Consider the following 26265-nt stretch of genomic DNA (forward strand, 5'->3'; position numbering starts at 1 on the left):
AGGCGAGTTACTGGTGCCTTAAAATCAGTTGCTTCAGGCAGATTCGGCTCATCAGCCGTGGTTGGCAGCTCATCTAAGAGAAGGAAAACTGATCTCAAACCTTTGCTGTCTTGCGATTATACCCACTCATGGGGAAGGCTTCGGGAGTAAACCACAAGGAAAAATCTGGAGCTGGAGTCCCTAAGGCAGTTCTATGTTGAGTTTAACATTTATTAGCAACTCCTGCGATGCTGCTGGTGCCAAACGGTATTAGTCTCTGCTGATCCTTTGGATTCATTAACTGCATGGAGAGGGGGAGTCTGCTGCATGGGCACCAGCTTGTTCTCCATATCGTACTGCCCTGGCTTGCGTATGTAGAACAACAGTCATGGTTGACCCTGAACAACAGAGGGCCTCATTCACTCGTCATGTACCCTTCTTCATCAATGCTTAACACCATCTCATTCCATCGACCCGTCCAGCTTTCCTTCCACTGTGAGCAATCCTCTCACTCAGTTTCCTGCTCCCTTGCTGGTTTACTTCTGCTGATCTTTGGCAGGGTGTGCTATCCACAATGTGGTTAATAGGTAACTTTGATAGGTTCTTGATTAGTTGGGGCATTGAAGGTTACGGGGAGAAGGCAGAGGAATGGGTTTGAGGAAAATAGTAAATCAGCCATGATACAATGGTGGAGCAGACTTGATGGAGTGAATTCTGCTCCCATATCTTCTGGTCAATAAATTTGCCCCACGTTCTGTGCAACCTGATCCATTGTATGTGAAGATTTGAGATGTTTTAGAGGCGACAACTGGGACTGGTTAAGTAAATGCCATTCTTTTAATACCCCCAAGAGATTAAACTTTTCTTTGTTTTTTTTAAACTGTAGTCACTGGAAATCTGAAGTAGAAACAGCTAGTGGTGGAGATGGTCAGCAGGTACAAACTTGAAAGCCTTGGAGCTAAAACATTAAATGTGTTTCTCTTTGCACATACGTTGTCCAACCTGCTGAGTGTTTCCAGCATTTTCTGTTTTATTTTTTTTTATGGTCCACTTGACTAGATACACGACCAAGTACAAGCTTTCCTCAAGGAACACTTGTAAAGACTGTCACTGTGTTTGAATGGTAACCATCTGTGAGCAAACTTGTCATTCATTTTGTGAGATTGTGTAGAGTTTCAAAGTTCAAAGTAAATTTATTATCAAAGTACATATATGTCACCATATACAATACTGAGTCTCATTTTCACAGGCATTCACAGTAAATACAAGAAATACACTAGAATCAGTGAAAGACTGCACCCAATAGGATGGGCAAACAATCAATGTGCAAAAGACAGCAAGCTGTGCAAATACAAAAGGAAAGGAACAAAGTAAATAATAATAATAGATAAATAAGCAATGTGTATGAAGAACACGAGATGAAGAGTCCTTGAAAGTGTGTCCTTGGATTGTGGGAACAGTTCAGTGTTGAAGTGAGTGAAATGATCTCCTCTGGTTCAAGAGCCTGATGGTTGAGGGGTAATGACTGTTTCCGAACCTGGTGCTGTGGGTCCTGAGGCCCCTGTACCTCCTTTTGGATGGCAGCTGCAAGAAGACAGCATGACCTGAGTGGTGGGGGTCCTTAATGCTGGATGCTGCTGTCCTGCAACAGTACTCCATATAGATGTGCTCATTGGTAGGAGGGTTTTACCAGTGAGTTTTGACTTTAATAAATAGCAGAGAGCTGCTGTCATCTGAGTACAGGGAGAGGACCCAGTCAGTCACAAGTGGCAGCAAGGCTGGGCCAAGTAGGTGGCTGTGGACTGCAGTCAAGGATTCAGATTTATCACGTGCATTGAAACACAGTGAAATGTGTCATTTGTGTTAACAACCAATACACCCAGGCTTGTGCTGGGATGGCCCACTAGTGTCGCCATACAATCTGGCACCACAAAGTTCAGTGGAACAACAAAACAAAACAAGCCCCTTTCCTACTTCCCAGCCACTCACACTCAGACAGGTTTCAGCTGCCGGGCCTCCAGACACCAGTCAAGGTGCTTGGGTGAGGAAGTTGTCCATGATTGGCCATTCCATTCATCAGCCAGTGGACCAAGATCCTGTACATAGAACACTACAGCACAGCACAGGCCCATCAGTTTATGATGTTATGTCAATCTATCAAGTTCAATTTGTTATCATCTGACTATACATGTATACAACCAAACGAAACATTTCCCTAGACCATGGTGCACCCATAATACATATCATACACAGCACATAGAACAAAATATTACAAATATAATTCAAAATGCATTGAAGTGCACAGCACAGGTAAACAGCTCACTGTCTTAGTGACAAGACTTTGGTGGTGACAGGGTATTCATTAGTCTCACAGCTTGAGGGAAGAAGCTGTATCCCAGTCTGATTAGTCCTGATGCTTCTGTGCTTCCTTCCTGACGGTTGTGGATCAAGAGATTGTGGGATGGGTGTTAAGAATGCTCAATGCTGAACAATCTTTCAGGTCCTTTGTCTGTAATGCTTCTGGTAAATGTTACAAATAACAGGAATAGAGACCCCAGTGATCCTCTTGGCACATTTTACTGTCCTCTGTAGGGTCTTGCGGTCCATTGCCTTGCAGCCTCCTTACCACACAATGATGCAACCAGACAGGACACTCTCAATGTTTTTCCTCTAGAATGTTGTTAGAATGGGGACAGGGAGCCTTGCATGCCTCGATCACCTCAAAGTGTAGATGCTGCTGTACCTTCTTGATTAGTGAAGAGAAGTTGTGAATCCAGGTTAGGTCATACATTGTGCATACCAAGGAACTTTGTGCTCTTCACTGTCCCACAGCTGAGCCATTGACATGCAGTGGAGAGTGTTGGACCTGTGCCTTCCTGAAGTTCACAATGATCTCTTTTGTCTTGTTCATATTAACACTCAAGTTGTTGTTCTTGCACTATTTGACAAACCTCTCTACCTCCGCTATGACGACTTACTGTTCCTGATGAGGCCATTCACTGTAATATCATCAAAGAACTTGATGCAATTTGAGCTGGATCTGGCAGTGCAGTCATAATTCAGCAGTGGACTGAACACACAGCCCTGAGGGACACCAGCGCTCAGCGTGATGGAGCTTGAGATGTTGCTGCCAACTTGGACTGACTAGGGTCTTCCCTTCAAAAAGTCCAAGGCACAGTTACTGATAGGGGTTTTGAGTCCCTACAAGGACAATTTACCCACCAGCTTCTGAGGGGTGATCATGTTAAATGCTGAGCTGAAATCCAGTTCCAAGATCAATCTAACTTTTCCCTTCCACATACCCCTCTATTTTTCTATCATCCTTGTGACTGTCTAAGAGTCTCTTAAATGTATCTAATGAATCTGTCTCCACCATCACCCTGGCAGTGTGTTTCACACCCCCTCCGCTCTGTGTTTTAAAAAAAAATACTACTTCTGCCTTCCTCTGTGTTTACACAAAAATTTTCTCTGACTTCACTCCCTGTACTGAGCTCCAGTCAACTTAAAGTTATGCTCTCTCATACTAGCCATTGCTATCATGGGAGAAAGGTTCTGGCTGACCACTCTATCGAAACCCCATCATCTTATACAAGGATTGATGTTGGTGTGGCACCTGGATTTAATTCCACTGCTGCCCTTTTGAATATTTACATCTACCTCACGGAGCAGCAAGCTCCATTCTGTGGCATGCTGCCTGAACAACATCCTGAGCCTGGCTGTTCAGGCAGCAACACCCCAGCCACCCTGTCCATGCCACAGAAAGAAAGCCAGTGGCAGCAGACAGAACAGAGTGACTGAGAAGTATTCCACATCTATTCAAAATATATTGTTGCTCAGGATAAAAGTATCCTTGTAGCAGGTTGCTGTCAAATCTAATTTATCACTGAGCCTAAGAATGGATATTCTGAACTTTTGAAGTTTCCCCCATTCTTTCCCCACCGCTGTCCCTGCTCACCTCTCTTCCCACTCCACACACCAATTTACATTTATTTATTTGTTTATTTAGAGGTACAACGCAGAACAGGCTTTTCTGGCCCAACAAGCCGCAGCGCCCAGCGACTCACCTATTTAACGCTTGCCTAACCACAGGACAATTTACAATGTCCAATTAGCCTACTAATTGGTACCTCTTTGGACTGTAAAAGGAAACCATAGAAAACCCATGTGATCATGGGGAGGATGTATAGACTCCTTACAAACGGTGGCGGAATTGATCACCAAAGTCTGAAGCACCTTGGGCTGTGACAACATCACTCCAACCGCCATGCAAGACTTCCTCTTCTGTGGTGACTATTTTCTCTTCTGCTCTCTGTGCAAGATTTCATGTTGCACCCAGAGTAAAAGAGAATGAACCTATTCTTTAGTTTCTCAGGCCCATTTCACGTACATCTGCTCTCACTCCATCCTCCCACCACCCCACTAGGAATAGGGTTCCCCTGGTCCTCACCTACCACCCCACCAGCCTCCGGGTCCAACATATTATTCTCCGTAACTTCCGCCACCTCCAACGGGATCCCACCACTAAGCATATCTTTCCCTCCCCCCCTTTCTCTGCATTCCGCAGGGATCGCTCCCTACACAACTCCCTTGTCCATTCGTCCCCCCCATCCCTCCCCACTGATCTCCCTCCTGGCACTTATCCGTGTAAGCGGAACAAGTGCTACACATGCCCTTACACTTCCTCCCTTACCACCATTCAGGGCCCCAAACAGTCCTTCCAGGTGAGGCATCACTTCACCTGTGAGTCGACTGGGGTGATATACTGCGTCCGGTGCTCCCGATGTGGCCTTTTATATATTGGTGAGACCCGACGCAGACTGGGAGACCGCTTTGCTGAACATCTACGCTCTGTCCGCCAGAGAAAGCAGGATCTCCCAGTGGCCACACATTTTAATTCCACATCCCATTCCCATTCTGACATGTCTATCCACGGCCTCCTCTACTGTAAAGATGAAGCCACACTCAGGTTGGAGGAACAACACCTTATATTCCGTATGGGTAGCCTCCAACCTGATGGCATGAACATTGACTTCTCTAACTTCCGCTAGGCCCCACCTCCCCCTTGTACCCCATCTGTTACTCTTTTTTATGCACACATTCTTTCTCTCACTCTCCTTTTTCTCCCTCTGTCCCTCTGAATATACCTCTTGCCCATCCTCTGGGTCACCCCCCCCCCCCGTCTTTCTTCCTGGACCTCCTGTCCCATGATCCTCTCGTATCCCCTTCTGCCTATCACCTGTCCAGCTCTCGGCTCCATCCCTCCCCCTCCTGTCTTCTCCTATCATTTTGCATCTCCCCCTCCCCCTCCAGCTTTCAAATCCCTTACTCACTCTTCCTTCAGTTAGTCCTGACGAAGGGTCTCGGCCTGAAACGTCGACTGCGCCTCTTCCTATAGATGCTGCCTGGTCTGCTGCGTTCACCAGCAACTTTGATGTATGTTGCTTGAATTTCCAGCATCTGCAGAATTCCTGTTGTTTGCACTTAAATTTACTTATTGGCTTTGGGTGTTAGTGACTGGGCATCCCTAGTTATTCTGAGGACTGGTGTGTACTGCGTAAGCATCTCGGTGATTTGTTGAAGGTGTCAGCAGTGCTATTGAGGAGAGGATGGCAGTAAGCTGCATCGCCTCAGGTTTATTAGCACGGACCTATATCATACGATTTATTGTGTGTCAACACAACAGTGCTATACATAAAATATACTGTAACTTACAATCAGAAATATGTACTGTTTAAAATTAAGTAGTTGAAAAAGACAGCAAAACTAGTGAGGTAGTGTTCATAGATTCATTGCCCATTCAGAAATCTGATGGGTAGGAAGAAACTGTTCCTAAAACGTTGAGTTTGGGCCGTCAGACACCCATACTTTATACTTAATACTTTTATTGTCGCCAAACAATTGATACTAGAACATACAGTAGTAGTGAGGTCGGAGATGGTATTAAACAGGAAATTAGAAATGTGTGCAATAAAGGAACAGCAGTTATAATGGGTGACTTCAATCTACATGTAGATTGGGTGAACCAAATTGGTAAAGGTGCTGATGAAGAGGATTTCTTGGAATGTATGCGGGATGGTTTTTTGAACCAACATGTCGAGGAACCAACCAGAGAGCAGGCTATTCTGGACTGGGTTTTGAGCAATGAGGAAGGGTTAATTAGCGATCTTGTCGTGAGAGGTCCTTTGGGTAAGAGTGACCATAATATGGTGGAATTCTTCATTAAGATGGAGAGTGACATAGTTAATTCAGAAACAAAGGTTCTGAACTTAAAGAGGGGTAACTTTGAAGGTATGAAACGTGAATTAGCTGAGATAGACTGGCGAATGACACTTAAAGGATTGACGGTGGATATGCAATGGCAAGCTTTTAAAGGTTGCATGGATGAACTACAACAATTGTTCATCCCAGTTTGGCAAAAGAATAAATCAAGGAAGGTAGTGCACCCGTGGCTGACGAGAAATTAGGGATAGTATCAATTCCAAAGAAGAAGCATACAAATTAGCCAGAGAAAGTGGCTCACCTGAGGACTGGGAGAAATTCAGAGTTCAGCAGAGGAGGACAAAGGGCTTAATTAGGAAGGGGAAAAAAGATTATGAGAGAAAACTGGCAGGGAACATAAAAATGGACTGTAAAAGCTTTTATAGATATGTAAAAAGGAAAAGACTGGTAAAGATAAATGTAGGTCCCCTGCAGACAGAAACAGGTGAATTGATTATGGGGAGCAAGGACATGGCAGACCAATTGAATAATTACTTTGGTTCTGTCTTCACTAAGGAGGACATAAATCATCTTCCAGAAATAGTAAGGGACAGAGGGTCCAGTGAGATGGAGGAACTGAGCGAAATACATGTTAGTAGCGAAGTGGTGTTAGGTAAATTGAAGGGATTGAAGGCAGATAAATCCCCAGGGCCAGATGGTCTGCATCCTAGAGTGCTTAAGGAAGTAGCCCAAGAAATAGTGGATGCATTAGTGATAATTTTTCAAAACTCGTTAGATTCTGGACTAGTTCCTGAGGATTGGAGGGTGGCTAATGTAACTCCACTTTTTAAAAAAGGAGGGAGAGAGAAACCGGGGAATTATAGACCGGTTAGCCTAACGTCGGTGGTGGGGAAACTGCTGGAGTCAGTTATCAAGGATGTGATAACAGCACATTTGGAAAGCGGTGAAATGATTGGACAAAGTCAGCATGGATTTGTGAAAGGAAAATCATGTCTGACGAATCTCATAGAATTTTTTGAGGATGTAACTAGTAGAGTGGATAGGGGAGAACCAGTGGATGTGGTATATTTGGATTTTCAAAAGGCTTTTGACAAGGTCCCACACAGGAGATTAGTGTGCAAACTTAAAGCACACGGTATTGGGGGTAAGGTATTGGTGTGGGTGGAGAATTGGTTAGCAGACAGGAAGCAAAGAGTGGGAATAAACGGGACCTTTTCAGAATAGCAGGCGGTGACTAGTGGGGTACCGCAAGGCTCAGTGCTGGGACCCCAGTTGTTTACAATATATATTAATGACTTGGATGAGGGAATTAAATGCAGCATCTCCAAGTTTGCGGATGACACGAAGCTGGGTAGCAGTGTTAGCTGTGAGGAGGATGCTAAGCGAATGCAGGGTGACTTGGATAGGTTGGGTGAGTGGGCAAATTCATGGCAGATGCAAGTTAATGTGGATAAAACGCAAACAACAGGAATTCTGCAGATGCTGGAAATTCAAGCAACACACATCAAAGTTGCTGGTGAACGCAGCAGGCCAAGCAGCATCTATAGGAAGAGGCGCAGTCGACGTTTCAGGCCGAGACCCTTCATCAGGACTAACTGAAGGAAGAGTGAGTAAGGGATTTGAAAGCTGGAGGGGGAGGGGGAGATGCAAAATGATAGGAGAAGACAGGAGGGGGAGGGATAGAGCCGAGAGCTGGACAGGTGATAGGCAAAAGGGGATACGAGAGGATCATGGGACAGGAGGTCCGGGAAGAAAGACGGGGGGGGGGTGACCCAGAGGATGGGCAAGAGGTATATTCAGAGGGACAGAGGGAGAAAAAGGAGAGTGAGAGAAAGAATGTGTGCATAAAAATGAGTAACAGATGGGGTACGAGGGGGAGGTGGGGCCTAGCGGACGAGGGAGATGTCTTCATTTTTTAAAGAAAGGGGCTTCCCTTCCTCCACTATCAACTCTGCTCTTAAACGCATCTCCCCCATTTCACGTACATCTGCTCTCACTCCAACCTCCCACCACCCCACTAGGAATAGGGTTCCCCTGGTCCTCACCTACCACCCCACCAGCCTCCGGGTCCAACATATTATTCTCCGTAACTTCCGCCACCTCCAACGGGATCCCACCACTAAGCACATCTTTCCCTCCCCCCCTCTCTCTGCATTCCGCAGGGATCGCTCCCTACACAACTCCCTTGTCCATTCGTCCCCCCCATCCCTCCCCACTGATCTCCCTCCTGGCACTTATCCGTGTAAGCAGAACAAGTGCTACACATGCCCTTACACTTCCTCCCTTACCACCATTCAGGGCCCCAAACAGTCCTTCCAGGTGAGGCATCACTTCACCTGTGAGTCGACTGGGGTGATATACTGCGTCCGGTGCTCCCGATGTGGCCTTTTATATATTGGTGAGACCCGACGCAGACTGGGAGACCGCTTTGCTGAACATCTACGCTCTGTCCGCCAGAGAAAGCAGGATCTCCCAGTGGCCACACATTTTAATTCCACATCCCATTCCCATTCTGACATGTCTATCCACGGCCTCCTCTACTGTAAAGATGAAGCCACACTCAGGTTGGAGGAACAACACCTTATATTCCGTCTGGGTAGCCTCCAACCTGATGGCATGAACATTGACTTCTCTAACTTCCGCTAGGCCCCACCTCCCCCTCGTACCCCATCTGTTACTCATTTTTATGCACACATTCTTTCTCTCACTCTCCTTTTTCTCCCTCTGTCCCTCTGAATATACCTCTTGCCCATCCTCTGGGTCCCCCCCCCCCCCGTCTTTCTTCCCGGACCTCCTGTCCCATGATCCTCTCGTATCCCCTTTTGCCTATCACCTGTCCAGCTCTCGGCTCTATCCCTCCCCCTCCTGTCTTCTCCTATCATTTTGCATCTCCCCCTCCCCCTCCAGCTTTCAAATCCCTTATTCACTCTTCCTTCAGTTAGTCCTGACGAAGGGTCTCGGCCTGAAACGTCGACTGCGCCTCTTCCTATAGATGCTGCTTGGCCTGCTGCGTTCACCAGCAACTTTGATGTGTGTTGCTTAATGTGGATAAATGTGAAGTTATCCACTTTGGTGGCAAAAATAGGAAAACAGATTATTATCTGAATGGTGACCGATTAGGAAAAGGGGAGGTGCAACGAGACCTGGGTGTCATTATACACCAGTCATTGAAAGTGGGCATGCAGGTACAGCAGGCGGTGAAAAAGGCGAATGGTATGCTGGCGAGAGGATTCGAGTACAGGAGCAGGGCGGTACTACTGCAGTTGTACAAGGCCTTGGTGAGACCACACCTGGAGTATTGTGTGCAGTTTTGGTCCCCTAATCTGAGGAAAGACATCCTTGCCTTAGAGGGAGTACAAAGAAGGTTCACCAGCTTGATTCCTGGGATGGCAGGACTTTCATATGAAGAAAGACTGGATGAACTGGGCTTGTACTCGTTGGAATTTAGAAGATTGAGGGGGGATCTGATTGAAACGTATAAGATCCTAAAGGGATTGGACAGGCTAGATGCAGGAAGATTGTTCCCGATGTTGGGGAAGTCCAGAACGAGGGGCCACAGTTTGAGGATAGAGGGGAAGCCTTTTAGGACCGAGATGAGGAAAAACTTCTTCACACAGAGAGTGGTGAATCTGTGGAATTTTCTGCCACAGGAAACAGTTGAGGCCAGTTCATTGGCTATATTTAAGAGGGAGTTAGATATGGCCCTTGTGGCTACGGGGGTCAGGGGGTATGGAGGGAAGGCTGGGGAGGGGTTCTGAGTTGGATGATCAGCCATGATCATAATAAATGGCGGTGCAGGCTCGAAGGGCCGAATGGCCTACTCCTGCACCTATTTTCTATGTTTCTATACAATCATAACAGCGATATTTGATTCTGCACTTCACACTCCCTGGAGTACAAATCGATAGTTAATATTAAACATTTAAATTATAAATCATAAATAGAAAATAGAAAAGGGAAAGTAAGGTAGTGCAAAATAAACTGAGAGGCAGGTCCGGATATTTGGAGGGTACGGCCCAGATCCGGGTCAAGATCCGTTCAGCAGTCTTATCACAGTTGGAAAGAAGCTGTTCCCAAATCTAGCCGTAGGAGTCTTCAAGCTCCTGAGCCTTCTCCCAGAGGGAAGGACGAAAAGTATGTTGGCTGGGTGGGTCGTGTCCTTGATTATCCTGGCAGCACTGCTCCAACAGCGTGCAGTGTAAAGTGAGTCCAAGGACGGAAGATTGGTTTGTGTGGTGTGATGTGCTGGGCTTTGTTCACGATCTTCTGCAGCTTCTTCTGGTCTTGGATAGGACAACTTCCATACCAGGTTGTGATGCACCCTAGAAGAATGCTTTCTACGGTGCATCTATAAAAATTAGTGAGGGTTTTAGGGGACAGGCCAAATTTCTTTAGCTTTCTCAGGAAGTAAAGGTGCTGGTGGGCCTTCTTGGCAGTGGACTCTGCTTGGTTGGACCAAGTCAGGTCATTTGTGATATTGACCCCAAGGAACTTAAAGCTTTTGACCTGTTCCACTTGCGCACCACCGATGTAAATGGGGTCGTGCGGTCCGCTACTCCTTCTGAAATCAACAACCAATTCCTTCATCTTGCTGACGTTGAGGGATAGGTTATCGTCTTCGCACCGTGCCACCAGGTTCTTAATTTCCTCTCTGTACTCAAACTCATCATTACTACCTCCTTGATGGTAGTAATGAGAAGAGGGTATGAGATGAGAGTGTGATGAGTCTGCAAATGAAGGAGATTCCATGCACCTTCTGCCTGTGCCCTTTCTGATGGGACAGAAGTGTCATGATGTCTTGTGAGATGCTGCCATGTATCATTAGATTGTATATGTTGCGGCCACTGTGTGTTGGTGGTCAACAGAATGAGTATTCACAATAGTAGGAGATAAGGGGCTATGGTAAACTGTGAAGTAAATTGGTCGTAGGATACTGTCTTTAGATGAGCACCCAGTGACAAAAAATACTACTTTTTGTGTGAGATACAACACTAATCAGTCGTGTCATCTGTGATTTGATTTGGCTTTGGTTTTAGACGCCCTCAGCTCCACTCCTGCAAAACATTTTTTGCTCTCTGCTCACGTCTGGAACTCTGCTCCATGCTAGGATCCGCACTTGGACATGAGGCCAGGTGGTCACGCAGAGCACCACCTCAGCCCTGCGTACTGAGTACTGACTGGCACCATTAAACCTGGCCAAAGGCAAACAGGAAGCTCTGAGCAATGCCACAAAAATGCCAAGTTGATGGGCACTGAAGGAACTGCCTGGTGTTCACATTTGTTTAATATTAAACTGAAGACTTGATGATGGGGGGGGGCATTCTGGAGAAATTTTGGAATCTTAAAGAATTTCGGAATAAAATGCTATGGATACCGGGGGGGAGCACAGTAGGTAGCATAGCATTTAGTGACGCAAACAACAGGAATTCTGCAGATGCTGGAAATTCAAGCAACACACATCAAAGTTGCTGGTGAACGCAGCAGGCCAGGCAGCATCTCTAGGAAGAGGTACAGTGGATGTTTCAGGCCGAGACCCTTCGTCAGGACTAACTGAAGAAAGAGTGAGTAAGAGATTTGAAAGTGGGAGGGGGAGATCCAAAATGATAGGAGAAGACAGGAGGGGGAGGGATGGAGCCGAGAGCTGGACATTCACTTTACAGCATTTTTTTCCCCTGGGAGGTGTTACTTAAATATTTCTCTTTTAACAACTTAATTCCCCTTTTATTTATTAAAATATCTTCACAATGAGTTAATTTTCTGGCTTGCCTTACGCAGTTCGGTGTTTCCAAGGACTCATGTTGGTATTCCCTGATTGTGGCAGTGCATACTGATTCCTCCCACATTCCAAAGGTGTACAAGTTAGTAAGGGTTGGCAAATTGTGGGCATGCTATTTTGGCGCCACAAGCATAGGCTGTCCCCAGCACATATTTGGACTGTATTGGTCGTTAACACAAATGATGTATTTCACTGGATGTTTCAATGTGCATTTGACAAGCGGTTCAGTGCGGATAGAAGATCATCAATAACCAGAGAATGACCCTTCGGCTACCAGAGTTCCATCTGTTAAATCATGGCTAATTCAGAGTTCCATCTGTTAAATCATGGCTAATCTCTGGATTTATGGAAGGAGTTAATTTGATTCTTCAAAGCGGTTCCCTCTCTCTGGGGAAATCATGCCATTCTTTCCTTTTTCTCCTTACAATTATTTTTCCCTCATCAGTCACTCAAGAAATCTTTTCAGGCAGTGAATTCTAAGACACCTCTAATGCATAAGAGCAACATTTCTCATATTATCATTGGTTCTTTTGGTAATCAACTTAAATCTGTGCTGTTTGGTTTTTGACTCTTCTGCCAATGGGAGCAGTTTGTCTCCATTTTCTTTGTCCAGTCTCTAAATGATCTTATACCCATATACCACATCTCCATCCAATCTTCTCCAAAAAGAACAATCTCTATTTCTTCTTACCTGAAACTCCTCATGCCCAGGTTATCTTTAAACTCTACTCTAGAGTTCAAGTTTAATTGCCATTCAACCATACATATGAATACAGCCAAACAAACTAATGTTCATCTGGGACCAAGATGCAAAGCACTCAACCAACTGTCACACACAGCACATGTAACACACAATTATGATAGGAGAAAAGCATAGTTACAAAAAATGTTCAACAAGTAATAATATAGCCCATGTCACTGAGTGACACGGCGTGTAGATTGATGTTACCCTGGGCACGTTTCTGCAAGATCAGTCCACAGTAGTTCCACATTTTGTGCAGTGCAATCCAGCTTATCTCCCACCAAGTGAAAACTAGAAGGCAGAAGCAACGAGAGGGGTGGCCTCCAGCCCAGCACAGAATCCAGTGGCACAGTGTGTTCTTGAAAATGTGCAGGAAAGTGAGAGGCTTGGACACTGATGGATTGAGGGAAACTGCCAGGGGATGCAGATGAATGAAGGGATAACGAGCAGGTGAATTTTAAAGCAGAAAAGTGCATTGTTAGTAGAGTAGGTCGTAAAAATAATATTGAACATTTCTGATTGTAGAACAGAACTAGGTACACATGCACACAAATCTTGAAAGAGACAATGAGAAATTGAGCAAGCATTTGGAAGCATATGTACTCGTAGAGCTTACGAGCAGATATACAGAGTAAAAGAAAATTGTGTTTTTGAACCTCTCTCAAATTCTGGCTTGTTTATTATTTAGCAATACAGCGCGAAATAAGCCCTTCTGTTCCTTGCCACCCCAGCAATCCTCAACAACCCCAATTTAACCCTAAACTAATCACAGGATAATTTACAATGACCAGTTAACCTACCCAGTATGTCTTTGGAGTGTGGAAGAAAACTGGAGCACCCAGGCATTCCACGGGCAGGACATAGAGACTCCTTACACAGGACGCGGAGCTGAACTCCAAACTCCACCCTGAACTGTAATAGCATTGCACTAACCACTATGTTACAGTGGCACCATGGGACATGGGGAAAGGTAGCAGGGATAAGCTCCACTACCTATTAAATGCTCCCAGTGGCGTGTGTCTCAAATAACCACTGACAGCCAAGTCCAGCTCCTTGGCTTCATGTACCGCTTCATTACTAAGCCCAGCAGAACAGGAGAAGGGGCAAAGGCAGGTTACTAGTGCCTTTAAACCAGTCGCTTTGGGCAGATGGGGCTCAGCAGCTATGGTTGGCAGCTCATCTAGGAGAAGAAAAACTGTTCTCAAATCTCCACTGCCTTGCAGCTATACTCACTCATGAGGAAGAGTAGACCGTGAGGAAAAACCTGGAGTGGGAGTCTCTAACGCAAGTCCTACATTGAGTTCCACACTGACTGGCAACTCCTGCAGTGCCACTGGTGCCAAACTGTATCGGTTCCTTTGGATTCATCAGCTGCGTGGAGTGGGAAACTTGCTACCTGGGGGACACCTTGCTCTCCATATTGTGCTGCCCTGCCTTGCGCAATGACAGCTGGGGCATAACATCCATGGCCAACAAAGACCAACGGAGGGTCACAAAGCTGGGCTGGAGTGCTGTATCTATTTCTGGGCATCAGTGGCATTTGCCTGTCAGTAACCCACTCAGGGATCCCCTCTTTGGAGTTGTTTGAGGCCTCCATACAGCTCAACTGACACCCAGACTAAAAGAGTTAAAATTCCAGGTGTTCCAGTGAGTGACTGTCCTCAAGTCCTGGTAAATCCTTGTAAATTTTATCTTGTTTATCGTATTGATATTTTTCTCAAAGTACTGTGCATCCATTTGTTCATGCTGCTCCTCATAGACCAGGGAAGGGGCAGCTATTCGTTGGCATCTGTACCACCTGTAGATTCCCCACCAAGTCAGTAAACTTCAACTTGAAGTATCACTCTGGAATTAGGGTGCCATGGTAGCGTAGTACTTAGCGCTCCACTGTTACAGCTTGGGGCATCTGGGTTCAGTTCCAGTGCCATTGTGTAAGGAGTCTCTGTACATACCCGGCATGGAATGAATCGGTTTCCTCCACGTCCAAAGGTACAGATCAATTGGTCAATGTAAATTTTCCTGTAATTAGGTTCAAGTTCAAAGTTCAAGGTATAATTTATTATCAGAGTGCATACAGCCCTGAGATTCTTTAGAACTATAACTGTAAATAGGAATCAATGAGCAACAAACTGTGCAAATGCAAATATAAATAAATAACAAGAGCATGAAATAACAAGATAAAGAGTCCTCAAGGAGAGACCATTGGTTGTGCAAACACCAGGAATAGAATATATAGTTATCCCCTTTTGTTCAAAAGCCTGATGGTTGAGGGGTAGTAATTGTTCTTGAATCTGATGTTGCGAGAAGGTACCTGTACCTTCTTCCTAATGGCAGCAGAGGGAAAAGAGCATGGCCTGGGAGCTGAGGACCTTTGACGATGGACGCTGCTTTTCTATGCCAATGTATCATGGAGATGTGCTGAATGGTTGGGACGCTTTTGGCTGTGATGTCCTGGGTCAAGTCCACTACCTTTTGTAGGATTTTCCACTCAAATGCATTGGTATTCCCATACCGAGCTGTAATGCAGCCAGTCAGTACATTTTCCACCACACATCTATAGAAGTCTGCCAAGATTTTTGATGACATGCAGAATCTTTGCAGACTCCTAAGGAAGCAGAGGCACTGTTGTGCTTTCTTTGTAATTATATTTACAGTTGCAAGAAAAAGTTTGTGAACTCTTTGCAATTACCTGGTTTTCTGCATTACTTCTAAAATGTGGTCTTATCTTCATCCAAGTCACAATAATAGACAAATACAATCTGCCTAAACTAAAAACCAACAAACAATTTCATCTCTTTTTTGAACACATTGTGTTCCGTCCTTGGACTCACTTTACACCGCACGCTGTCGGAGCAGTGCTGCCAGGATAGTCAAGGACACGACCCACCCAGCCAACACACTTTTCGTCCCTCTTCCCTCCTATAGAAAGCTCAGGAGCTTGAAGACTCGTACGGCCAGATTTGGGAACAGCTTCTTTACAACTGTGATAAGACTGCTGAACGGATCCTGACCCGGATGTGAGCCATACCCTCCAAATATCTGGACCTGCCTCTCGGGTTTTTTTTTGCACTACCTCACTTTCCATTTTTCTATTTTCTATTTATGATTTATAATTTAAAATTTTAATATTTACTAATTACTATTTTTAATATTTAATATTTGTAATCCGGGGAGTGGGAAGCGCAGAATCAAACATTGCAGTGATGATTGTACATTCTAGTATCAATTGTTTGGCGACAATAAAGTATAAGTATAATTATTCACAGTCCAAGCTGGCAAAAATATGTGAACCCTTGTACTTAATAACCCCTTTAACAGCAATAACCTCCACCAAACATTCCCTGTTGCTGCTGATCAAACTTGAATTTTAGACCATTCCTCCATACAGAACTGTTTCAGTTCATCAATATTTAGACCATAAGACAAAGGAGCAGAAGTTGGCCATTCAGCCCATTGAGTCTGCTCCGCCATTTTATCGTGAGCTGATCCATTCTCCCATTTAGTCCCACTCCCCCCTCTTCTCACCATAACCTTTGATGCTCTGGCTACTCAGATACCTATCAATCTCTGCCTTAAATACACCCAATGACTTGGCCTCCACTGCTGCCTGTGGCAACAAATGCCATAGATTCACCACCCTCTGACTAAAAAAATTCCTTCGCATTTCTGTTCTGAATGGGCGCCCTTCGATCCTTAAGTCATGCCCTCTCGTACTAGACTCCCCCATCATGGGAAACGACTTTACCGCATGAACAACCCTCTTCAGGTCATACTGCAGCATTTCAATTGAGTTAAGGTCTGGACTCTGGCTTGGCCATTCCAAAACACAGATTTTCTTCTTTTTAAGCCATTCTGTTGTTATTTTACTGTTTTGTTTCAGATCATTGTTGCATCATCCAGTTTCTACTAAGCTTCAGGTGACAGACCGCTGCCCTGACGTTCTCCTGTAAAATGTCTGATATAATTTTGAATTTATTGTTCCCTCAGCAGCTGCAAGCTGAACAGCCCCTGAGGTAGCAAATCAGCCCCAGACCATGATGCTCCTTCTGCATGCTTCACAGTTGGGATGAGGTTTTGGTGTTGGTGTGCAGTGCCCTTTCTCCCCCAAACATAACAGTGTATATTTCTGCCAAAAAGTTAACTTTTGTCTCATCTTTCCTGAGAACATTGTCCCAGAGCATTTTGGAACATCCAGGTGGTCTTTTGCAAACTTGAGGCGTGCAGCAATGTTTTTGTTTGAAGAGGAGTGATTTTCTCTGTGGTGTCCCTCCATGAACACCATTCTTGTTCAGTGTTTTTCTTATAATGGACACATGAACAAAGACTTCAGCAAGTTCTAGAGATTTATGCAGGTTTTTTGCTGGTACCCTTGGGTTTCTATTTCACCTCCTTTGACATTGCACTCTGTGTTCATGGTGTGATCTTTGCAGGACACCCACTCTTAGGGAGAGTAGCAGCACTGCAGCATTTTTTCCATTTGCAGGCAATTTCTCTTAATGTGGAATGATGAACACTCAGCTATCTAGAAATGCTTTTATTGTGTTTTCCAGCTTCATGCATCTCCATCATCATTCTTCTAAGGTCCTCTGAAAGTTGTTTTCATCGAAGCATGATGCACATAAACAGATCTTTCTTGAGAAGTTCAGACTCTGTCAGTAACCTGACTTTGTGTGTCTTTTTTATGTGGCAGGGCACCTGCACAACCTACACCTCCAATCTCATCTCATTGAGTGGAACACCTGACTCCAAATAGCTTTTGCAGAAGACATTACCTCAGAGATTTGCACACCTTTTTAAACCTAGACTGTGATTGTTTAAATGGTGTACTCAGTATTGATGAGAAGAAGTACAATTGTTCGTGTGTTATTAGTTTAGGCAGATGGTGTTTGTCTATTATTGTGACTTAGATGAAGATCAGACCACTCTTTATGAGTAACTAATGCACAAAACCAAGTAATTGCAAAGGGTTCACAAATTTTTTTCTTACAATTGTATATGAAGGTTCTAGGACAGGCCCTCTGAGGTAGTGACACCCAAGAATTTAATGTTATTGACCCTCTCTACCCTCTGATTCTCTGATGAGGACTGGCTCATGGACCTCTGGTTTCCCTCTCCTGTTGTTATTAAACCACTTCGCCAAATTTTCAAATCTCCCTCCTGATTTGATGTAGCCCAATACAGTGGTGTCATCAGCGAACTTGGATATGGTGTTCAATAGGTGCATTTCATGTCAGAGAAATGTATGCAATATACATCCTGAAATCCTTTTTCTTTGCAGACATCCACAAAAACAGTGCCCCAAGGAATGAATGACAGAAATGTTAGAACCCCAAAGCTCACCCCACGAACAAGTAGCAACAAAGCAACGACCCCCCCACCAGCAAAAGAGCTTCAGCACCCTCCACTGAACACGCAAGCTTGCAGCAAAGCATCAATAAAGACACAGACTTGCAGTACTCCAAGAACTACTCATTCACCCGATAATTCAACACACCACAGACTGTCTCTCCCTAATAAGGGAAACAGAAGTGTCCCCATTTCACAGCGAGAGGGGACACGTAACAAACAATTCGCTGGTTTACGATGTTAGAAGTCGTTTTTTCTAAGCGCTGCGCCCGAGAGTCAGCGCCATAAAAGGTGCAGCTCTCCAGGCATACAACCCCCAGCAGCTAACCCGCTGCTCCCGATGTTCCGTGGTCTCTCGCGACGCTTCAGTTTGAAGCACCAGCCTAGAATCAGCAAGTTCCCAGAGCCACGAAACCCTGGAACCCTGAAGGCGCGCTTGTCTTCCAGGCCGCGTCCTTGGGATATCAAAAAGCGGCCAGTCATGAGGCCCTGAGAGCGGGTCGTATTCCCACAAAGAACCGAAGTCCAAGTGTGACTCCAAGTCACGTTCTTCAAAAGACCCCGCCCACACCCTGAAAACGTAAAAGATATCAAAGATAGAAATAAAGCTATTTCCAAAGATGCAAGCAAAGAAGTCGCCATTTAGCACCATTTTAACTTCACCCCGCCTTCCTCGACTGTATGTAGCCACATAATCATGGGTGTAAAGCAAATATAGCAGGGAGCTAAGCACACATCAGAATCTGGTTTATTATCACTTCCATGTGTCGTGAAATTTGTTAACTTAGCAGCAGCAGTTCAATGCAATACATAATATAGAAGGAAAAAATAATAAATAAAATATATATATATATAGATTTAAAATCATGCAAAAACAGAAATAATATGTTAAAAAAGTGAAATAGTGTTCATGGGTTCAATGTTCATTTAGTAATCGGATGGCAGAGGGGAAGAAGCTGTTCCTGAATTGCTGAGTGTATGCCTTCAGGGTGCTGGGAGTTTTTAATAATGGATGCTGCCTTTCTGAGACACCGCTTGTAGAAGATGCCCTGGGTACTTTGTAGACTAGTACCCAAGATGGAGTCGACTAAATTTATGGCCCTCTTTTGGTCCTGTGCAGTAGACCCCTCCCCCCGCCCCCCATACCAGACAGCCTGTCAGAATGCTCTCCACAGTACATGTATAGAAGTTTTTGAGTGTCCTTTGATGCTCCCTGTACTGATGGAGATTGTGTCAATTGGTGTTGTAGGGTTGTTAGGGCACTAACCAGAAGGTCTCCAGTAGTAAGGCACCTTTCTGACTGCAACAGCTATTGCCGTGCCCTGAAAATGGAGGTTGGTCGGTTCAACCATGGATGTTGCCCTAGCTGTCTATGTTGTTGGTGCAGCACCGATCAGTTGGTACACAAGCCTGAGCAGTATGGTATGAAGGGCAAGCTTCTGCTCATGTAGCATGCTCCCCCTCTCCTGATGTATCCAGCTCCAGAGTTTTCCTTGGAGCTTACTCCCAAAACCGTCCTCACAAGTGGGTATAGCCACAGCCAGCGGAGGCTTGAGATCAGAGTTTTCCCTTCTCCGAGACAAGCTTCATGTGTGGCTTATTAGCTTAGCCACACTTGAAGGCCAGGAGCTGGACTTGGGACTTGGTTGTCGAGGGCTATTTGAGTCGCACTGAAAAAGACCACTAAATAAAATCTGCTTGAGTTCATTGCTCCTACGTTGGTTCATTCACCTTTGCCAGGATCGGTGTACTGGTGTATCTATCTAAATACATTGTCCCCTGACAAGATTCAATGTCATTTCCAGTACACAAAGTGTAAAGGAAAACAAAATAATTGTTACTCCAGATCCGATGCAGCACAAATAGCACAACAATAATAAAAACCACAATAAATAAATATAAATGCCGAAGATCGATTATATACTTAGATTGTGTGTAAATAAAGTGACAGTAGACACAGGAGAGTCTGTACATTAAAATCATCACTGCTTTATCAGTTCCTGTCAGTCTCCTTTACACTTTTGTACTGGAAATGACATCAAATAATCTTGAAATCTTGAATAAGGTGATTCTGACAGGAAATGATAAAGTAGTGGTGGTGGGGGTTGTGATGGGGTGGGTTAGTGGATGGAGGTGTTGACTTGCCTTATTGCTTGGGGAATGTAACATTTTCTGAGTGTGGTAGCCCTGGCTTTGTGCATGTATCACTGCATTTCTCATGAGGTTAATGGAACAGCTTGTTACAGTAAAACAGGATGTTTATAGATAACATTGGGAAGAGTACTGTCAGCATTTCCTGTATCTCTGGGGGAAAAGGAAAAGGTGTGGCTCCCACTTAGACTGTTTGTTTTGCACTCATCTACACATTATAATGAGCTGCAAAGTTGGTGTGTGTTGAACCCCGAGAGAAAACTGAGAAACTTAATATTACCTTAGTAAACTTTTGAAAAGCATTAAGGTAGATAAGTTCCCAGGGCCAGGCAGACTATCAGGACAGTAAAAACCACCAAGGGTCACCCCCTCTCTCACCCCCCACCCCCCCCCCGGAGAGTTATTAGTAGCACAGCAGACAAAGGCCTGAAGCATTGTTGAGAACCACTCATTCCATAATCTCTTTGCCCCATTACCATGAGGAAGAAGGTACAGGAGCACCGACTAGGATTGGGTAACAGGCTGTGAGACTAATGAATACCCTGCCACCACTGAGGTATTGTCACTGGGACAACCAGCTATGTACAGTTCACCTGTGTTGCATACTACTTGCATTGCATGGAATGTCTTGCTAGGGGTGGTGGTAGAGGCAGATACATTAGGAGGCTTTTAGGATGCCCTTAGATAGGCACATGAATGAAAGAAAAAATAAGGGATATTCAGGAGAAAAGGGTTAGATTGACCTTGGAGCAGGTTTTGGGCTGAAGGGCCTGTATTGACTGTAGTATTCTATTTCTGAACCTCTTTGTTTCATGTTCATTACCCTAATTTCATTTTATGTAGCTCTCTGTCATTTAGTTTCACAATGGGCTTATGCTGAGTATTTTGACATTTATGCCACATTAAGGGTTTTCCACATTGGTAATGATATTTTCAGGTTTGGCAATGGCTCTCTTGTGTCTTGTATTTATATATTTTGTTGTTTCTGTAAGATTGAGCAGCATGCTTTGTTATTTGGGGGCTTTTCCAGCAGTGACCTCAATCTTCACTGCCAAGTTGCTGTGTCGTGTTTACAGAGACGCAGCAAAATGGGTTCCATATGGCACTGCGTTGCTCGTGTTCATCATACACGCAGTAGAAAATTGATTATCAGAAACAAAAACATATCAAAATACTGCACAATTTCAGCAAATCATTGAACAGCGACGCTCAAAATCAGGTTTAATATCACTGGCCTATGTTGTAAAATTTGTTTACAGCAGCAGTTTATTGCAATACATAATTTAAAAGCCTATATATTACCTTAAGTATATATAAAAAATTAAATTAAATAACTAGTTCATAACGAGAGCAAAAAACAGTGAGGTCATGTATACGGGTTCATTATCCATTCAGAATTCTGATGAGGTGGGGAAGAAGCTCTTCATGAAATGTTGAGTGTGTGTCTTCAGGCTCCTGTACAACCTTGATGGTAGCAATGAGAAGAGAGTCGTTGTAATAAAGGCCAAATACATGGTCTGCTGTACCTCATGAACTGGCACAGCAAGCTCACCATGCACACCATTTTTATGTTCTGTTTAAAAATTATTTTTTGTTTCATTGAAGATTGAAGACTTTGATAAAGCCCATCACTCTCACTGGGGAAGTCCAAGTCCCAATGTCTGTCCTAGGGTTGGAGGCCAGTCTACATGTGTGAGTGGCTGGGAGGGTGACAAGGAACCAGTTTTGCTGTTATTGTTTGTGTTGTTGTGAAAGTGGGGTCTAAAGCTTGTAGTTGATTCCCTCCTCCCAGCTTGCTTAGAAATGAACAGATTGCAAGATCTCACAGTTTCTGTGAACTTCCTTGCACACAAAATATTTGGATCATCCTTAAAGCCAAAGTGGTTGCTTGTCCATTTTGTATAAAGTCTTTCAGTGATTCTATTGTGTTTCTTTGTACTTGCTATGAATGCATAAGAAAATGAATCTCAGGATTGTAAATGCTGACATACATGTGGTTTGATAATAAATTTACTTTGAAGTTTTATTTCAGAAACAATTTTACAGAGGAGATTTTGTGTGCATCCATCACAATGCTGCCTTATATTCACATTGACCTTTGCAGATCTAAAGCCTGCAGGGAAGTGATAGCTGGGCTGCCGGTGTGCTTTGTGCCTAACCAGGCTGTTGCTCTTGTTTAATGGGCTCCATTTTGTGTTGCTACCTGAACCCTATCTCCCTTCACAAAATGAAGGCAATGTGTGTGTCAAACCGGTTTCAGCTGGCTGTTGCCATGGGTTCCACTGGGGCAGTCAGGTGACAGAGGGAAGGGAAATGCCTAAGTCACATGACAACTTTTTCTTTCTGGGTCAATTAACATACAGGAAGTTTGTTCCCAGTCACTTGAATGCATGGATGCTGGCTCTCAGCTGGTGGCTGTTGACATCCCTGCCTTACTGATCTGTCTGAGTACAGAGAAAGTATCAGAAAGTGCAACCACGTGCAAGGTTCAATGAGCACACTTCACTGTAGAATTAGGTCCACGATATGCGTGCCTTTTGGAAAACACCTGAACCAGAATTTAACTTCCAAGTGAAGTAATTTTTCTTTTTGAGATTATGAATAATATCTAGACAAGAAAATCTGCAGATGCTGGAAATCCAGAGCAACACACTTAAAATGCTGGAGGAACTCAGCAAGCCAGGCAACATCTATCGAAAAGAGTAAATAGTCGATATTTCGGGCCAAGACCCTTCATCAGGAATAATATCTCTTCAATTTGCCGATGGTCATCAGCAGACTTTGCAGTGAGGGGTCCACCACCTATGGGCTCACTTTCAAGGCCTCTCCATCTCACGTTCTCAATATTCATTTCTTATTAATTTAATATTTTTTCCTTTTGTATTTGCAGTTTGTTGTCTTTTGCACAGTGGTTATTCGTCCCTCTTGTGTGCAGTCTTTCATTGATTCTGTTGTGTTTCTTTGTATTTACTGTGAATGCCCACAAGAAAATGAATCTCTGGGTTGTAAATGGTGACACATATGTAGTTTGATAATAAATTTATCTTGAGCTTTGAATGAGAAGTATGGGGTCTTCAGTGGGCTTCTGAGGGTTTTGCCTCACTGTCCAAGTGCACCCCATCCCAGTGATCACAGGTTTAACTGTGCCAGCTCTGATGCGCATGTGATGGTCAGCTTGTGAGCAACACCCACAGGAACAGCCTCTGCCTCTGTGAAAGGGAATGAGGTTTACATAGCCCCCACAACCCATACTTTTAAACAGAATGGAAATGAAGCAAGGGTAGCAAAAATAATCTGGTCTATAATCACCGTGCTACTCAGCTCCTGTTTTGTCCAGGTCCCCATTCCACCTCTTTAAACTCACCTTTTTTTTTACAGAAAAGAGATTAGGTTTATTTGTCACATATACATTGAAACATACAGTGAAATGAGTCATTTACATCAAATCAAATCAGCAAGGATTGTGCCTAGGATAGCCCACAATTGTTACCACACTTCCAGCACCACCACAGCACTAATACTAATCCATACGTCTTTGGAATGTCAGAGGGAACTGGAGGACCTGAAGGAAACCCACACGGTCACGGTTACAATGTACAAGCTCCTTACAGCCAGTGGCAAGCATTGAGCCCAAGTCAGTGATCGCTGGCGTTGTAAAGCAATTGAACTGACTGCAACATTACCTTGCTGGCCCCAGTGACCCCACTTTCACACCACCCCTAAGTCATTCTTCGTTTCCCCAAACTCAGAGGATTTTCATGCCCCCCACTCTTGCTCCTCTCTTGCCGATCTCCATTCCCCCCGCCAACACGCACACACAGTCGTCTAGTTTCACAATGTTGCTGTGAATGTTCAGGTGATCTGTCAGTGTCACTTTGGGGATCCTTGTCTATTTTAAGTAAATCCCTTGAGCAATACAACAGTTTCACTAACCCCCTCTGCCCCGGCAGGCAGCTTAGCTTGCATTACAAAGAGTGGTTAAGGTGAATAGTGCTCCATAAAACTGGTGAGCCCAATGTGCTGATGGAATGAGGTCACGTGAGATAGCATACCTCTGACAGGCATTCTTGTATGGTTAAAGGGAGGAAATTCTAGGGGTTGTCTGTCGATGAGCTTGAGAGATGGTGCTCTCTACATGGAATACCATATGGTTTGTGAATACTGTCCTTCCCCTTTCCGATCCTGTCTGATCTGTTCTCTTTCAGTGAAATGAAGAAGGGAAAGCGTGCCCCATCTCCAGACATCATTGTCCTTTCTGACAACGAGCCTTCGAGTCCCAGGCTGAATGGACTCTCAAAAGAAATGGGAAGAAGTGCAAATACAGATGATATTATGGTGAGGCTGAACTTTGCTCGTCTCTACTTGAGATTATTGTTTTATCTATGCAGGTTTACATTTGCATGAAACATTTATCATTTTCAAACTGCTGGTTACATGTTGGTTAAATTGGCTTGATTTTTCAAAGAGCTAGCACAGACGTAGTAAGCTGAAAGTCCTCCCTTCTCAGCAACACACACAAAATGCTGGAGGGAATCAGCAGGCTAGGCAGCATCTAGGAAAAGAGTACAGTCAGGCCGAGACCTTTTGGTAGGATTGGAGAAAAAAAACTGAGGAGTGGATTTAAAAGGTGGGGGGGGGGAGAGAAATACAAGGTGATAGGTGAAACCTGGAGGGGGAGGGGATGAAGGAAAGAGCTGGGACATCAACACAAAATACTCTGCAGATGCTGGGGTCAAAGCAACACTCACAACAAGCTGGAGGAACTCAGCAGGTCGGGCAGCATCCGTGGAAACAAACAGTCAATGTTTCGGGCCGGAACCCTTCGTCAGGACTGTAGAGGGAAGGGGTAGAGGCCTTATAAAGAAGGTGGGGGGAGGGTGGGAAGGAGAAGGCTGGTAGGTTCCAAGTGAAAAACCAGTAAGGGGAAAGATGAAGGGGTGGGGGAGGGGAGGCAGGGAGGTGATAGGCAGGAAAGGTGAAGAAGGAATAGGGGAAAACTCAATGGGTAGTAGAAGGAGGCGGAACCATGAGGGAGGTGATAGGCAGCTCGGGGAGGGGGCAGAGTGACATAGGGATAGGGAGGGGGAGGGAATTACTGGAAGTTGGAGAATTCTATGTTCATACCAAGGGGCTGGAGACTACCTAGACAGTATATAGATTGACAAGGATATTGGCAGAAACGGAGGATCTGAGTTATGAGGAGAGATTGGATAAACTGGAACTGTTTCCCCGGAGGGAAGGAGCTGAGGGCCGACCTTCTGGAGACTTATAAAATCATGAAAGATGTAGATAAGCTGGGCCTTTCTCAGGGTAGGGGATATTAAAGCTGGAGTTGAAGGTGAGAGTGGAAAGGATTTAAGTGCGATCAGAGGGGCAACTTTTAAATGCAAAGGCTGGTGGGTGTATGGAACGAGCTGCCCGACGAATTGTTGAACGCACTTGGACAATTGGACAAATTCCTAGGAAGGGAAGTTTGAGAGCGGTATGGACAAAATGCAGGTAAATGCAACTGGCTCAGTACCGCACCTTGATTAGCAAGACCAAGTTTATTTAGATTCTGAATCAGGTTTACTATCAGTGGCACGTATTGTGAAATACGTTGTTTTGAGTTACCAGTACAGTGCAATACATAATAAAGCTATATATTAAATAAGAAATGTATATAAAAATTAAATTAAGTAGTGCTAAAAAAGCACAAAAAAGAAAAAAAATAGTCAGATAGTGTTCATTTACCATTTAGAAATCTGATGGCGGAGGGGGAAAAGCTGTACCTAAATCGATGAGTGTATACCTTTAGGTTCCTGTACCACCTTGATGGTAGCACTGAGAAGAAGGCATGTCCTGGGTGTTGGGGATCCTTAACGATGGATGCTGCCTTCTTAAGGCTCCGCCTTTTGAAGATGTCATTGATGCTGGAGAGGCCAGTGCCATGATGGAGCTGGCTGAATTTACAACTTTATGCGGCTTTTTCCGATCAGTGATGCAACCAGTTAGAATGCACCCCATGGTATATCTGTAGAAATTAGCAAGGGTCTTTGGTGACATACCAAAT

General features: G+C 44.5%; 1 protein-coding gene across 10 annotated transcripts in view; it reads left to right on the forward strand.

Annotated features, from left to right (window-relative positions):
* The window catches only part of gatad2ab (GATA zinc finger domain containing 2Ab), a 212835-nt gene that overhangs the window by 136659 nt on the left and 49911 nt on the right, over positions 1-26265 (forward strand). For all 10 annotated transcript variants that reach the window (XM_063032321.1, XM_063032315.1, XM_063032313.1 and 7 more), the window contains exon 4: positions 24419-24548. In XM_063032321.1, the coding sequence (XP_062888391.1) occupies positions 24419-24548 (130 nt within the window). The remainder of the gene's footprint in view (positions 1-24418; positions 24549-26265) is intronic.

Source organism: Mobula hypostoma, chromosome 24 (genome assembly GCF_963921235.1).
Source record: "Mobula hypostoma chromosome 24, sMobHyp1.1, whole genome shotgun sequence".
NCBI classification, from domain to species: domain Eukaryota; kingdom Metazoa; phylum Chordata; class Chondrichthyes; order Myliobatiformes; family Myliobatidae; genus Mobula; species Mobula hypostoma.